The following is a 14,498-nucleotide window of genomic DNA, read 5'->3' on the forward strand; positions in this document are numbered from 1 at the left end:
CAATCAAGATTATACCTTAATGGACAGAGAATAGTACTCCAAAACCACAAATTGGAACAAGAAGAAAAGGGATGCTTGATGGTACCAGGAAATGGTATTTTCTTATGAAAGAATCCATTTCATTCATGCTATATATGTGAAAGAATTTCACAAAGTAGGTAGTTTCACTTTCATATCTAAACACCTCCCCATACTTTGAAGGGGTGTCTGTCCTTGATATTGGCAATGATTCAACACAAAAACTCCACAGCATTCATAAGTGGTGGCCCTCTGTTTCAAAGAGCAGTGGTTCTCAAAGGGCGGCCCATGGCCTACAACCATCAGAGTCTCCTGTAGACTTGTTAGAAATAAATACTCAGGCCTCACTCCCACACTACCTGAATTAGAAATTGTGGAGGCAAGGGTCAGCAATCTGTGAGTTTTCAAGCCTTCCAGGTGATTTTGATGTATCAATGGCATAGAGCAATAAATATGAAGTGTTTCTTCAGGGCCATTGCTGGTTTGAAGCTGTTATGCACCCCAGAAAAGCTTTGTCCTTTTTCCGGATCCAATCTTATGTGGACAGCCATGTTTTTTAAATCTTGATTCAATATTATGTCATGGAAACTTTGATTGGACACTTCCATGGAGGTGTGATGTACCCAGCTGCAGGTGTGACCTTTTGATTAGATGGAGATATGACTCTACCCATTCAAGGTGGGTTTTGATTAGTTTACTAGAGTCCTTTTAAAGGGGAAACGTTTTGGAGAAACCTCAGATGCAGATGCTTGAGGAACAGTTGCTTCAGAGTCAACATGAGACCCAGGTGTTTGGAGATGCAGAAAGAAAATGCCCCCGAGTAAGCTATTTGAAACCAGAAGCCAAGGACCCCAGCAGATGCCACTCATGTGCCTTTCCAGTTGACAGAGGTGCTCTGGATCCATCGGCCTTTCTTGAGACAAGCTGTCTTTCTCTGGATGCCTTAGTTTGGACATTTTTATGGCCTTAGAACTATAAACTATGTAACTTGATAAATTCCCTTTATAAGAGCCATTCCATTTCTGTTGTATTGAATTTTGGCAGCAGTAGCTAACCAATACAGGCCCTGGACATTATTAGTCATGAGAACTTGTGTTTAAATCTATGTGTCATGTGGCACCTGTGTTGAATGCCAGATCCTTAGTGACAGAGGCAGTCATGTTCTTTTTTTTATGTTTTTTAAATTGTGAAATATAACATGTAAAAAGCAATAAATTTTCAAGTATATTTTAACAAGTAGTTATAGAACAGATTTTAAAGTTTTGTATGGGTTACAGTTCCATGATTTTTCATTCTTTCCTCCAGCTGCTCCAAGACACTGGAGACCATAAGAAATATCAATAAAATGATTCAGCAGTCATACTCCTCTTCTCTTTTTTTGTGAAAACTGACGCATATAAATTTCAAAGCACATCACAATATTAGTTGTAGAACAAATTTCAGAGTTTGATATTGGTTACAATTCCACAATTTTAGGTTTTTATCTCTAGCTGTTCTAAGATTCTGGAGATAAAAACAAATATCAGTATAATGATTCAGCAATCACACTCATTTGTTAAGCCCTACCTTCTTTGTATAACTCCACCATCACCTTTGATCTTTCTCCCACTCTTTAGGGATATTTGGGCTATGCCCATTCTAACTTTTTTATATTGGAAGGTGCTGTTGATAACATGGGATAGGGGGATGGAACTAGCTGATGTTCTGGAGAGGCTGGCCCCTCTGCATTTCAGGACTTATCTGGTCAAGGGGCCCATCTGGAGATTGTTGGTTTCTGGAAAGTTATCCTAGTGACCTAGGGACCTTTGTAGAATTTTATATATTGCCCCAGCAGGAATGGTTTTGGTTGGGGTTTAGCAAGATAAGTTAGGTAGCAATGTCTAACTGAAGCTTGCATGAGTGACCCCCAGAGTAGCCTCTTGACTCTATTTAAACTCTCTCACCAACTCCTTATTAGTTAAACTTCTTTTCCCCCTTTTGGTCAAGATGGCATTGCTGATCCCACAGAGTTAGGGCTAGACTAATCCCCGGGAATCATCTCCCATGCTGCCAGGGAGACTTTCATCCTTGGATATGAGTCATGTGTTCTTTAAAGTATTTGTATGAATGTGTTTGTGATATGCAGGACCCAATTAAGTAAAGTGTCTAGGGCAGCAGTCCCTTGGGTCTCAGGTCAGTCCCAGATACCATTTGGACATTATCTTACGATTTTTTAAATGAGAAACTAAATATTTAAAAAAGATAAATTAAAAATATGGGCAAAGATTAATTTAGGACAAATAACTCAAAGTAATGCAATGAGTGACATAATACAGATAAGCATAAAGTTTCATCAAGAATCTACTTACCAGTTGTGTCAGCAAAAATGGCATAGTAAGGACCAAAATTTGCTTCTCTAGTTAATATTCAAAGTTCTGAAAAAGTTGGTTCTAACATTTTTTTCCAGTTTTTTCCTTGCTTTTCTAAAGACTTGCAGCAAACCAGGGAACATTTATTCAAGAAAAAGGGCTGAAACTAGGTAAGAACAGCAAGCTTTGTGATGGTTTAACTTGCCCTAGCCCCATTTCCCCACTCTACAGTGCAGCCTGGCAGCTACTGGAGGAAGCAGAAAGGAGCTCACCATTTCAAAAAGGAGAGACAGAGCAACTAAAGAGATAGTGATGATTAAATGCAAAACATTATCATCAGTGCAATTAGCAAGGGAGGAGTAAAGGTTCTAAGGGACATTATTGGTACAGACGAAGAAATTGGAATATAGACTGTAAACTTTTTATCAATGTTGAATTTCTTTAACTCGATAACTGCATTTAAGGTGGCTGCATAAGTAAAACATTGTTGTTCTTAGGAAATGTAAATGGCAGTAAGTGTTCAAGGAGCATGGTGTATACAACCTATATTCACGTGTTCAGAAAAATCGATTGATAGATAGACAGAAGGGCAGATGGATGGATGAATGGATGGAAAGACAGGTAGACAGACTGATACCCAGATTTTAAAATTTTGCCATATTTGCTGTATCTGGGAGAGGGCAGGTTAAGGGTATGTTGGAGTTCTCTATATGAGGCTTGCATTTTTTAAACTGTCCTGTAAGTTTGAAAATATTTCAAAATAAAAGTTAAAAAAAAGCATCACAGAAGGAAAAGTTTAGATCAGAAATTTTCGCTTATGAATTCTACCAAATGTTTAAAGAATAATTAACATCAATCCCTCCCAAATGCTTCCAAAAAAATTGTACACGGAATACTTCTTCACTCATTCTATAAGGCCAGAATTTCTCTGGCAAGACCAGACAAAGACATTACAGGAAAAGAAATTACAGACCAATATCTTTTATGAATATAGATGGAAAAATTCTCAAAAAAATAGTACAAACTAAATCTAGCAGCATGTAAAAAGGATTATACACCATGACCAAATGGAATTCATCTCAGGAATGCATGTTTTGTTCAACTATGAAAATCAATCTTATACAATATATTGATTAAATAAAACATGAAACCCACGTGATCATCTACATAAATGCAGAATAAGATTTTACCTTTTCAATATAAAAACACTCAATAAACTAGGAATAGAAGGGAACTTCCTCAATCTGAAAGGAACATCAATGGAAAACAAACAACCAATGTCTCCAAGTTCACCCTGACAACCATTAGAGCTCATCACTACTCATTATATAATGAAATATAGCTCAAGTTCAACAGACCTTATTTCAGTATAAACCAATTTATACCATCTTTTCCTTTAAACCATGTTACATTCATTCATCTGAATAAATCAAAAGCATTGCTTTAAAAAGTCACCGTCTGCTTCTGGCCCTCAAGTCTGTCCACAGAAAGGTTCGTTAATTTTATAAGAATTGGGGAGAAATATTCTTCCTACATAGAAACTTAGGTTCTGCCATATATAATTAAATTGTCCAGCTCTTAATGATGTTAATATTTTGTCATCATTTATTATCTGCCAATATCAATCCTAAGCTTTTGGTAAAATTGGGAAGGAATTCCCCTATCCAAACTCAAGCCTTTTCTCATTTTGATGTTTTGTAGGTTTCAAAATTCTTCTTTCTGGTTATTCAGTAGTGTCCTTTATCCCAGGTACTTCATGAAGTCTGACATTTGTTTTCTGAGGCCGGATGATTTATACGATAAGAATAGCCTCCAATTAAACATCACGCTGAATTTTTCAAAGTGCTCCTGAATGCTCATTTGCTTCTCACACAATTCTTCCTACTTCGAGTGTCTCGCAGATTAGACGTAAATGCATGTAGTGCACTCAGGACCATCCTTGCTTTATAGACAGTGCTCAATAAACGTTAACTACCATTATAACTTATCATTCTTTCTATTGCTGTGAAGAGACTGAGACCTGAAATTTCAGGTAATTTAGCTGAGATGACGTGTGGCAGAGTTGGCACTAAAAACTAGGTCGACTTTTCAAGCAATTCAACTCCATTTTACGATTTTGTGTGAATAAACCTGTAGGGCCTGCCAGGGCTGGAATCCCACTGCTACTTGTGCTTCAAGTTAGTGACCAAACTCCCCAAATTAAAAGGGCTATTTAGGACGTTTACTCAGGGAGATAAGTTGGCCTCCACTTTCCAGCTCAGGTCACTTGTACAATTGATGTTACAGAGCAAAGCGGCCCAGTGAAAAGAACTCTTGGCTCCTTAAAACCGAAATGAAGCTGGGCTACGTGGCTCTTTTAAAGGGTGCTTTATTTTGCGGATCACCATGAGCTTCAAAAATCTCATTTAGGCTGAACCTCTCTGGACTCGGATACCGAGATAGGGCGCGGCCCTTGCTTCAAGTACCGAAACAGAGAGAAAGGTGGAGGGGACTTCCGGGTCCTCCAGTCGGACCCCATACCTGCAGCCCGGTTCATACCAGTCCCGCCCGCGCCGCCTGCAAAGCCAGGCGGGCCGGGCGTAGCCGGGCGGGGCCAGCGCTGAGAAAGAATCCCACTGCCGCCGGCGCGAGCCCGAACCTGTCCGCCGGACCTGGCAGTGCAGTCTCGCGGGATCGCTCAGCTCTCGCGCCCACTGGGGCTCCGACGGCGGCTCGGGTTCCGAACCCTCGCGGGAGCCGTCCGGCGCCGCCTGCAAACCATAGGCTGGACAGAGGCGGGGAGGAAAAGAGGCTCTCAACTGTTGCCCGAGGTGAGTCTCCTTCGGCCCGGACTGGGTAGGCGGCCGCGACCGGGACGGCGGGGCCCCGGGGGATGCGGGGCGGGCAGGAAGCCGTGGCCAGACTGGGGAGGTACGGGGTGGGCTGGGGCAGCGTCTGGAGTGGAGCGGTGGGGCGGGCGGAGCCGCAGGTGTCGGGGAAGCGGCGGCGGGACGGTCCGCACGCGCCCAAGTTTCCTCGCAAGTTGGAGCCAGCCCTTGAAGGGCGCCGCGGGGTCACGGCGGCGCTGCGCGGGTGAGGTCAGGAAGCCGCTGCCCGCCTTTAGGCCGGGCAGGTGCTCGGGTGTGGACGAGTTACTCTGCCCGGTGCGGGCAAACGGGGCACGTGTGTGTGTCTTTTGAGGGAAGGTAGCGATTGTTTGTTGTGGGGGCCCACAGACGACCTCCTCTCCCTCCCAGAATAGATTTGCTCATTTTCCCTTTCGGGAGATCCCTACAAACCGAGCCTATAAAAATTACAATTTCGCTCCTCCACACAAGGAATTCTAGAAGTTTCCCATTAGTTGGCCTTTTTGAAAAACAGGAAAAGTAAATTTCCAGAAGACGGCCACAAAAACTGGCTTTTTGGAATCTCCAAAGCGTCTAAGGACTATTTAGGGCTTAAGGAATTTCTTTTGGCCTCAGTTTTCTTGTTCCTGAGATGATTTTCAACAGGGGCCCTTAGATGTTAAGATTCTATTAATCCGTTTTATTTATTTATTTATTTAAAGATGTTAAGATTCTGTCAATCCTTTAAATTTATTTTTAGCTTATGCCTTACCTCCAGCATCCCTTTTTCTCCATCCGCCTCGTTTTGTGCCCCGTTTTAGCCACCCATATAGCGCAGCACAAACCTATCATGTGTCCCCTAGGGATGAGACTTGTTCACCAGATGATAGTTCTGTGCAAAGGCGGACAGGAGATCATCTCGGTAGGTCGGAATTTTCCGCGGTCTTTCAAGTGTTACCTCGTATAAAAATTGTAATTCTGCCCTTTGAAGTCCATATTTGAGCTTATGACGAATTTTACAACCCTCTTGGTTGTTTTTACAGTAATTGACTCAGAACTCATCTTCAGGAAAACCGTTTCCTTCAAAGTGATAAAATAATGAAATGAGGAATTTGGACATTTTATGTTTGGATGGAAATCTGCTGTGGAGGAAAAGAACAATTATTAATTTGAGTCATGTGGTAAAATCGGAAATTTGAAGAAAATGGAAGTATCTACCTTTTTGTGGATCTGTATTTTTCTACCCCTGGTAACTGGGCACAGTCTCTTCACCTGTGAACCAATTGCTGTTCCCAGATGTATGAAAATGGCCTACAATATGACATTTTTTCCTAATCTCATGGGTCATTATGACCAGGATACTGCTGCTGTGAAAATGAAGGTGAGTCATTCTTCATACGTTTATAGAAAAATTGTTTATGCCTTGTTCTGAAATAAAATATAGACGTGACTTTTTTATAACACAGTAAGTGATTTCTTCAGGTTGTGTATAAGTCATATTAAGAATAAACTGTTTTGAAATTGAAATCCCTTGCTAAATTATGTTTTGTCTATATTTGGGGCCCTGTTTAGTGGACTTGAATAAGATAGGATTTGTTTACAATGAAGTATAGCTATGAATGATTTCAAAATGTCTTGTACTTGGCAAATACTTTGTTTTCCTGAAGCACATCTGGTAGTTCCTTTAGAAATGTGAATTCTGAATTTTTCCTAATCCATTGAACACATGATTTTATGTTGCCTTGATTAAACCTGAAGAAATTCACATATTTTCTTACAAGTAGTTACAGTAGTTCACTTGGTACAGTTTTTCTGAAGCAAATAAAACTGGGAGCTGTGGATACTCTTACTAAAAAGTGACTGTTTTTTTTTTTTAAGCATAGCCAAGTAGTCTTTGTAAGATATTTTTAAAAATGAGCTATTAGGGGAGGTGCAAGGGACGCCAAGATTGCCTTAGGTGTTCAGTTACCTGTCTGCTGGTTTAGAGATAATGTAGAGACTAGGTAGGTGTGGGAAGAGCTACCTGTAGAAACAGGAACCTGCTCTCTCGCACAGATCTGTAGAGTTGACAAGTCCTGTGAAGGAAAGAAGACAAATGCATTGTTTTGCAGTTTTTCTCTACAAACACTGTCCAAGGGTGGTAAAGGCTTTTCTCCTCTGAAGTTGTTGCTAAGAGGTGAAAGCAAAACCCTACACATTTAATATAGACACTATTTTAAAAACTGACTAGATTTGGTTTTGATTCTTTGAAAGTCTTCCACTGTTGTTCATTTGAATAGTTGTCTGACTACATTAAATACTTATGTGTAGAAAAAAGAGAGCTTTTAAATACTGAGTGGAGGTGCTTTTAAGGGATATTACAAATTATATCAATGTATTCTTTTGTGGTTTCTCAAAGAGTCCAAGCTGCTGTTTTGAACACTGAAAAAATGATATCAAGAGATTTTCATTGATTAATCAGAAACATTTTAATGTTTTAATTGAATTAAAATAAAGTATGTAGTGAAAATACCTTCAAGTAATAATTATATCATTCATTCATTTATTCACATTTTCTCTCATGATATATTGTATAATTCATGCCTTGCAATGTTATGGAAATATGAGTTTTTAAAAATTTGTAGTAGCTACATATACTTTAAATTTCAGTGCTTTCAGTGACCTTGTAAATTCAGATAATTTAGACTTGAATTTCTGATGATTGAGTACCATTTAAAGATAGGAAAGAGAACAATTGTTTCTGACTGAAAAAAAAGAAAAATTATTTTTGTTTACCTAGCTTCTTTCCCAGATTGTTTTGGATCTGGATGTCTTCAAGAAGGCATTTTTGTTATTACCTCCTCTATTTGACTGTGAACATTACCAATTTCTTATTATAAAATCTTCTAAATATAATAAACATTCTCATGGCCTTTATTAATTATAAGTTTAATATATAAAATGTATCTACTGTAAACTATGGACTATGGTTAACAGCAATATCTTAATATTCTTTCATCATCAGTAACAAATGCACCAGACCAATACTGGGGTTCAGTAATGGGAAGGGATAATGGGTATGTGATGTTTTGGGTATTCTTTTTATTTTTATTTCTTTTTCTGAAATAACGAAAACGTTCTAAAATTGATTATAGTGACAAATGCACAACAGTGTGACGATACTCTGAGCCATTGATTGTGGCTCACAATCACCTTTATATGTTTTTTAAACCACAGAAATATATTTCAACATAATTGGTTTCCTTTGTAATCTTTCGCATTATGTTTATTGAAATTTAAAAACAGTATTCTGAGCTGGAGATTAAAACATGGGACTGTATAACACAGTGACTGTTGTGGTAGATGATGACTGTGATTAACTATACAAATATAAAAAATTCTTTCATGAATTAGAACAAATGTATGACACTATAACAAAGAGTTAATAGTAGAGGGATATATGGCAAAAAATATATTTTTTGGAGAAAAAAGCAGTCATTTATTACTGGCCTTAATCCAAGTTTTCAGAAGGAGAAAGGGACAGAAAGAAAAATGGAAGGGCAAAATAATACCAACTTGGGTCAGACTTTTAATCCCTGTATATTACTGTTTGGTTCGAAGAATTGTATTTTCCTTGTGGTCTTATTCCTGTTTGTCCTTAGCCAGTGACATTCTAATTTTAGTTTTTGTATTAAGTGTCCACAATCCTATAATTTGAGAATTGAAAGTGACCCTAAGGGATCATAGGGGACTTCTTACCCTATTTGACCCTTTCTCAGGACCCTATTTTTTTTTTTTTTTTCACATGGGCAGGCGCTGGGAATTGAACCTGGGTCTCTCCGGCATGACAGGCAAGAACTCGGCCTACTGAGCCATGTGGCCCACCCCTGTTTTTCTTTTTTTAAAGTGATTTTATTGAGATATATTCACACACCATACTCTCCATCTGAAGTATACAATCAATGGCTCACAGTATCATCACATCGTTGTGCATTTGTCACTGTAATCAATTTTAGAACATTTTCGTTATTCCAGAAAAAGAAATAAAAATAAAAAGAACACCCAAAACATCACATACCCATTATCCCTCCCCATTATTTAATCCTAGTATTGGTGTGGTGCATTGTTACAGATGATGAAAGAATATTAAGATATTACTGTTCACCATAGTTCATAGTTTGCAGTAGATACACTTTTTTGCCATATATCCCTCTACTATTAACTCTTTGTAATAGTGTCGTACATTTGTTCTAATTCATGAAAGAATGTTTTATATTTGTATAATCACAGTCATCATCTACCACAATAGTCACTGTGTTATACAGTCCCATGTTTTAATCTCCAGCTCAAAATACTGTTTTTAAATTTCAATAAATATAATGCAAAAGATTACAAAGGAAACCAATTATGTTGATATATATTTCTGCCTATGGTTTAAAAAAATCGAAAAGTCAATAGATGAAGAAACTGAGACCCAAGGAGGTTATGATTTGCCAAAGGTCTGAGCGCTATACTTTGACACAGTCTTCTCTTTCAACATGATCTTTAAATATTTTTCATTTATTTTTTCATTTTTAAGCAGTTTTATTTGCATATCATACAATCCAAACTAAGTGTATAGACATGCCTTTGCCGCCATACTCTATCTGATGACATTTCCTTTCCTTCCACAAAGAGTCCATATGCTTTTTGCTTGTTTGTTTTTTACTCTTGACCTTATTGGATAAACAGGAAAATGTTTCCTAAGATTCAAATGTCAGAATGTGATGTGCTAATTCCAGTCTTTGCTATTTCTGCACAAACTTCATTTAGCTAAATGGGTACTTTCCCCGCCCCCGCTTTTCAGCTCTTCCAGTCTTTCCATCTCTCATCTGTGCCTGGAGTACAAAGTCTGATCTGAATTTTTAGATCAAATCCTTACCGTTTCCATGTTTTCAATCTCTCGTCTCTTTGGTTCAATGGTGATTTTATTAAAATGCAAATCTTCATAATCTGCTTTGGGGTTAAAATTCTTCACAAGTTCACTAAAACTTGAAAAATGAAGACATGACTCTTGCCTGGCATCCAGAGCTCTTTGTGTGGGACTCTGTCTTCCTATCCAGCCTCGGATCTTGCTCCTTCCCACATTGTATACTTTGCTTTGACCACTACTTGCAGAGCCAAATCTGTGTCGTTCTCTCACCTCTATACCTTTGCATATATTGTACAGTCAGCCTGATGTTCCATCTGCCTATTCTTCTATGCCTGTTCAATTCCTTCAAGTCTCAGAGCAGTAATTTTGTGCTTTGTGAAGCCTTCTTTCACCTTTCTCCCATGCATATTAATCAGTTCACTCCTGTATACTCTCTAATAATTAATATATATGACTGTCTAATATTTATGAGGCTGTATTGTAGTTATTTACATGACTCTTTCATTAGATTGTGAGCTTTTTGAGAACAGGGTGGTGTTTTCTCATCATTGTTCCTACTGCCTAGTATAGTACCTTTGAGCATATTAGATGCTTAATAAAGGCTGAATAAAGAGGAAGGTATTGGTTTCTGTCCCAGCAAATCAGAAGAGAGAATCCTACCCCCCCTCCCCAAGTGAAACACATCCTAATATTTTTTGGTGGTTTATAGATCATCCTTTTTTGTTCTGCCTGAGCCCTAATTCTAATAAAATATACCAATTGACATCCTTCACTCTCTTTATACACGTCAGAATTTAAAGAATTTATTTTTTAAAGTTATGTTTAAATTTGGGATTATAAAATATATATCAGATTTTTTAATAAAAACTGTTCTTTAGTGCTGAAGTATATGGTCCAGTCAAGTATTTAATCATAGCTGCATATATCTTAGCTATTGTTAAAAATGTGTTGTATAGCTTCTCTAAAGAACAGATTGGGTTTTACAAATCTCTGATCTAACTGCCTTTGGTTCCCACTAGTCCCTGTTAATTTCCAGTTTTCTTTGTGAATTAGTATCAAGAAGAGGGGTTGAGGAATTATCTGGTTATTATGGCAACCATGTATACTTTCTTAGCCACCAAGAATTCGGTATAGGTCAAGCCATCTATCTCACTCCTCTTTTATGTCTCAGTTTTCATTTTATGTGAAGGATAGCCTATTTTATAGAATTTAGGCACTTGTGGTCTTTGTTTATCTGTGATAATAATTATATGCTCTAGAGCAGTGGTCCTCAAAGTTCAGTTCATAGACTTGTGAATTTGTTAGAAATGGGAGTTCATGGACCCTAACGCAACGTAACTGAAATCTCATCTTTGGATATAAGGCTCAGGAAACTTTTAACAAGCTGTTGAGGTGTTTCTTAAGAACATTAAAGTTTGAGATCTGCTAATTTAAAGTAGGAATTGGTAAACTTTATCTATAAAGGGCCAAATAATAAATATTTTCAGCTTGTGGGTCATAGAGTCTCTGTTGCAGTTATTCACTTTACAGGTGTAGCCCAGTGCAACCATAGACAATATGTAAATGACTGAATGTGGCTGTTTTAATAAAACTTTACAAAACAGGTGGGGCAAATTTTGGCCCATGGGCTGTAGTTGCCAACTCCTGGCCTAAAGTACTTGAAAGTGTTCTTAAGAATAGTGTAGGGATAAGAAATAGGAATAAGGAATAAATATTATTGTTCTTTCTCATTAATATTTTACCTGAGTTATGTCATTTATTTTCTGCATAAAATTTCTTTTAAAGTCAAATTTATCACAAACCAAAAAGATCTGACCAGAATATCCTGCTTATTGAGTTAAACTGGAATTTTGTTTTGGAGCATGCTAGAAATAAGGGACTTAGATTTTTGTTTGTTTTATTTTTCTGTACCTGATCATTTGTGTTACAAAGAGTTAATTTATAATTCTGATTGGCAGCTTGACTTGTAATGAAAAAGATATTGTACAGTCTAACTCTCACAAGTGGAAAACAAATGGCTGCTGGTTTTCCATTGTGTTCCTTTTTGTTTCATATCTAGAGCATTGTTTCTCAAATTGTGATACTGACGTCCCTTGAGACACTGATTTCATCTAGAAAAAGCTGAGACTAGGGAAAATGGAAACAGGAATATGCCGTTTTTCTTTTTTAATTGTCCTTACTGAGATCCAGGCAAAAGCTAAGTCATGTATTGTGTTTGGAACAGCATGTGGTCTTTCCCCTTTTAAACAGTCTAAAGCAAAGCAAGGCCAAGCACCTCTTTCCTTTCTACCTGTTAATATGTACTATTAAAATGTCTCTGTTCAATTGGAAATAAAGGGATGGGGAAAAACTGTATAAACAAACTTTTAAGAAAAAAATACCTACTTCCACTAGGCAGTAATTTGGAGACATTTTCATTTTTCTGCTTTTGAAGAGTCCAGTGGAACCTCTCCTCTGAACCCTGTCACTTGTACCTCCATATACAAAGAAAGAAAATGTTTTATATGATGAACTTTACTTTTTCAGGAAAAAATATCTGAAAATAGCTGTGACAATTCTCCAAGGAAGATTTTGAGTCATATAAAATTAAATAGACACTGAAAAGCATTCCAAATCAGTTGTGTGTATAGTGGCAACTATTACGTTTTAAAAGTAGACCACAAGTTTAACTTCTTTGTAATGTCTTGCAGTAGCAGGAAGAGTAACTTGACTACTTCTGGTTGTGCAGAATAAAGGTAGATGTGTATGTGAACAGAGAGGTCAGTGTTTCTCTGTTAGACTCTGCTGATAGATAAATGATCTGGAGTATTATCAGTTATGCCCTCAAGAGAGCCTGTCCACAAAGGAACATGGTTCTTTTAGACCATGAGAAGACTGCTAAGTTGTGATTAATTTCCTTTTCTTGAGAATGGATGCAGATAGTGAAACTATATGGCCCTAGTTTGTACATTTGTCTTGTGCTCATTCATTAATGTTTGTTGAATATGCGCTGTTTCCCATAGTTACAGTTTTTCACATTATAAATTTTAAATTAAAAAAATGCATCAATTCTTTTGTAGTACCAATCACATACATGTTATACAAATGTGACATGTATATTTGTCTTATTTCCAAAGGAAAGCTCTTGGAGAAATAATTTTAAATTTCTAATGCTTCTACTAAGAAATATGTTAAAAACAAGTTTTCCATCACAGAAATATGCATATTCTTGTTTTTTCATCTTTGCTTGTATTCCAGGAACTGCTTTTCTTTTTAAAAGAAAAAAACCTTTTTGTTGTAATGATGTATATGCAATTCAAAATTTCCCAATTTAACCACTTGCAGGTATGCAGCTCAGTGAAATTAATTACATTCACAATATTGTGCTCTAACCATCATTTATTATCTAAACTTTCATCACCTCAAACAGAAAGTTTGCACCCATTAAGTGCTTTTAATTTTGAAAGGAAGCTGACTTGGCTAAGATTAGTCACATTTCATGAACATAAATGGCAGAGTTTGCACTACTTTGATGCCCTTTGCTCTCTGAGGTTTCCCTTTAGGTCCTTAATAAGTTGTCTATCTAAGGTCACTTTTTTTCCCCCAATCACTTATTAGACTTCACTTCCTATCAGTTATCATCAACACCACTAAAAGTTGGCTCCCTTTTTTGGTGCCGTTTAGAGCAAGAAATAAAGCTGTTTTATTACTTTCTAAGAGTTACTGTGTATGTCACCATGAATAGAAAGCAAAATTCTTGATCTAGAATTAGATGCTTTGCAGTCATTTAGCCTTGTTCACTGGTGAAGTGGCATGTTCCCTTGGACCAATGGGATTCTGATTCATGCTTTTCTAAAGTCCTGTATCTTCAGAACTAAGGAAGGCAAGCCATAGCCAAGAGATTGCCACAGAATCACTCTGTTTAGGCTTAGCTTTATATAAATATATTTAAAAACAAATTCATTTCTTCTTTTATTCCCTTCTCTATTAATTCTACCCCAGACTATCTTTTCAGGCTCTTACACTGCCACCAACCCCAGACCCATGTTATGGTCCCTTTCATTATGTCATTATAGCTAAGTCATTTCCCAGTATATCTCATTGAGAACAGCAAATGTTCATTCATTCAAAAAATATTTGAATGTCTAAATAAATAAATACTTGAGTCACTGTTCCAGATACTGGAGATATAGTAATGAACCAAAGAGACATTATATCATCTTGGAATTTATATTCTGGTGGGGGAAATATAAGACAACCTGTTTCGGTCATTGATTTTGGCAAGGCTTTATGTTTCTTTTTTTACTCTTGTACTTGTTTCTAACAAACACTTTGTCAGGCCTTTTTTTTTTGGTCAGGCCTATTTTAATGGTATTTTATTCTGATCATTCCTTCATTTATTTTATGTAGTTCTTTAATGCTTTTAATTCTAAATAA

At 37.2% G+C, this 14,498-nt stretch overlaps 1 protein-coding gene and 1 long non-coding RNA gene across 5 annotated transcripts in view; one reads left to right on the top strand and one right to left on the bottom strand.

Annotated features, from left to right (window-relative positions):
• Positions 1-5,011, bottom strand: part of LOC143688931 (uncharacterized) — a 46,528-nt gene extending 41,517 nt beyond the window's left edge. Inside the window, exon 1 of the long non-coding RNA XR_013178385.1 lies at positions 4,887-5,011. This is a non-coding gene — a long non-coding RNA (uncharacterized LOC143688931). The remainder of the gene's footprint in view (positions 1-4,886) is intronic.
• Positions 4,986-14,498, top strand: part of FZD6 (frizzled class receptor 6) — a 66,900-nt gene continuing 57,387 nt past the window's right edge. The window contains exons 1-2 of one of the 4 annotated variants that reach the window (XM_077167412.1): positions 4,986-5,176; positions 6,235-6,572. In XM_077167412.1, the coding sequence (XP_077023527.1) occupies positions 6,396-6,572 (177 nt within the window). In that variant the 5' untranslated portion in view covers positions 4,986-5,176; positions 6,235-6,395. Of the gene's footprint in view, positions 5,177-6,234; positions 6,573-14,498 lie in introns of those variants that run through there. The other 3 variants (XM_077167413.1, XM_077167414.1, XM_077167415.1) reach the window with 3 other exon arrangements.

Source organism: Tamandua tetradactyla, chromosome 6 (genome assembly GCF_023851605.1).
Source record: "Tamandua tetradactyla isolate mTamTet1 chromosome 6, mTamTet1.pri, whole genome shotgun sequence".
Classification (NCBI taxonomy): Eukaryota; Metazoa; Chordata; class Mammalia; order Pilosa; family Myrmecophagidae; genus Tamandua; species Tamandua tetradactyla.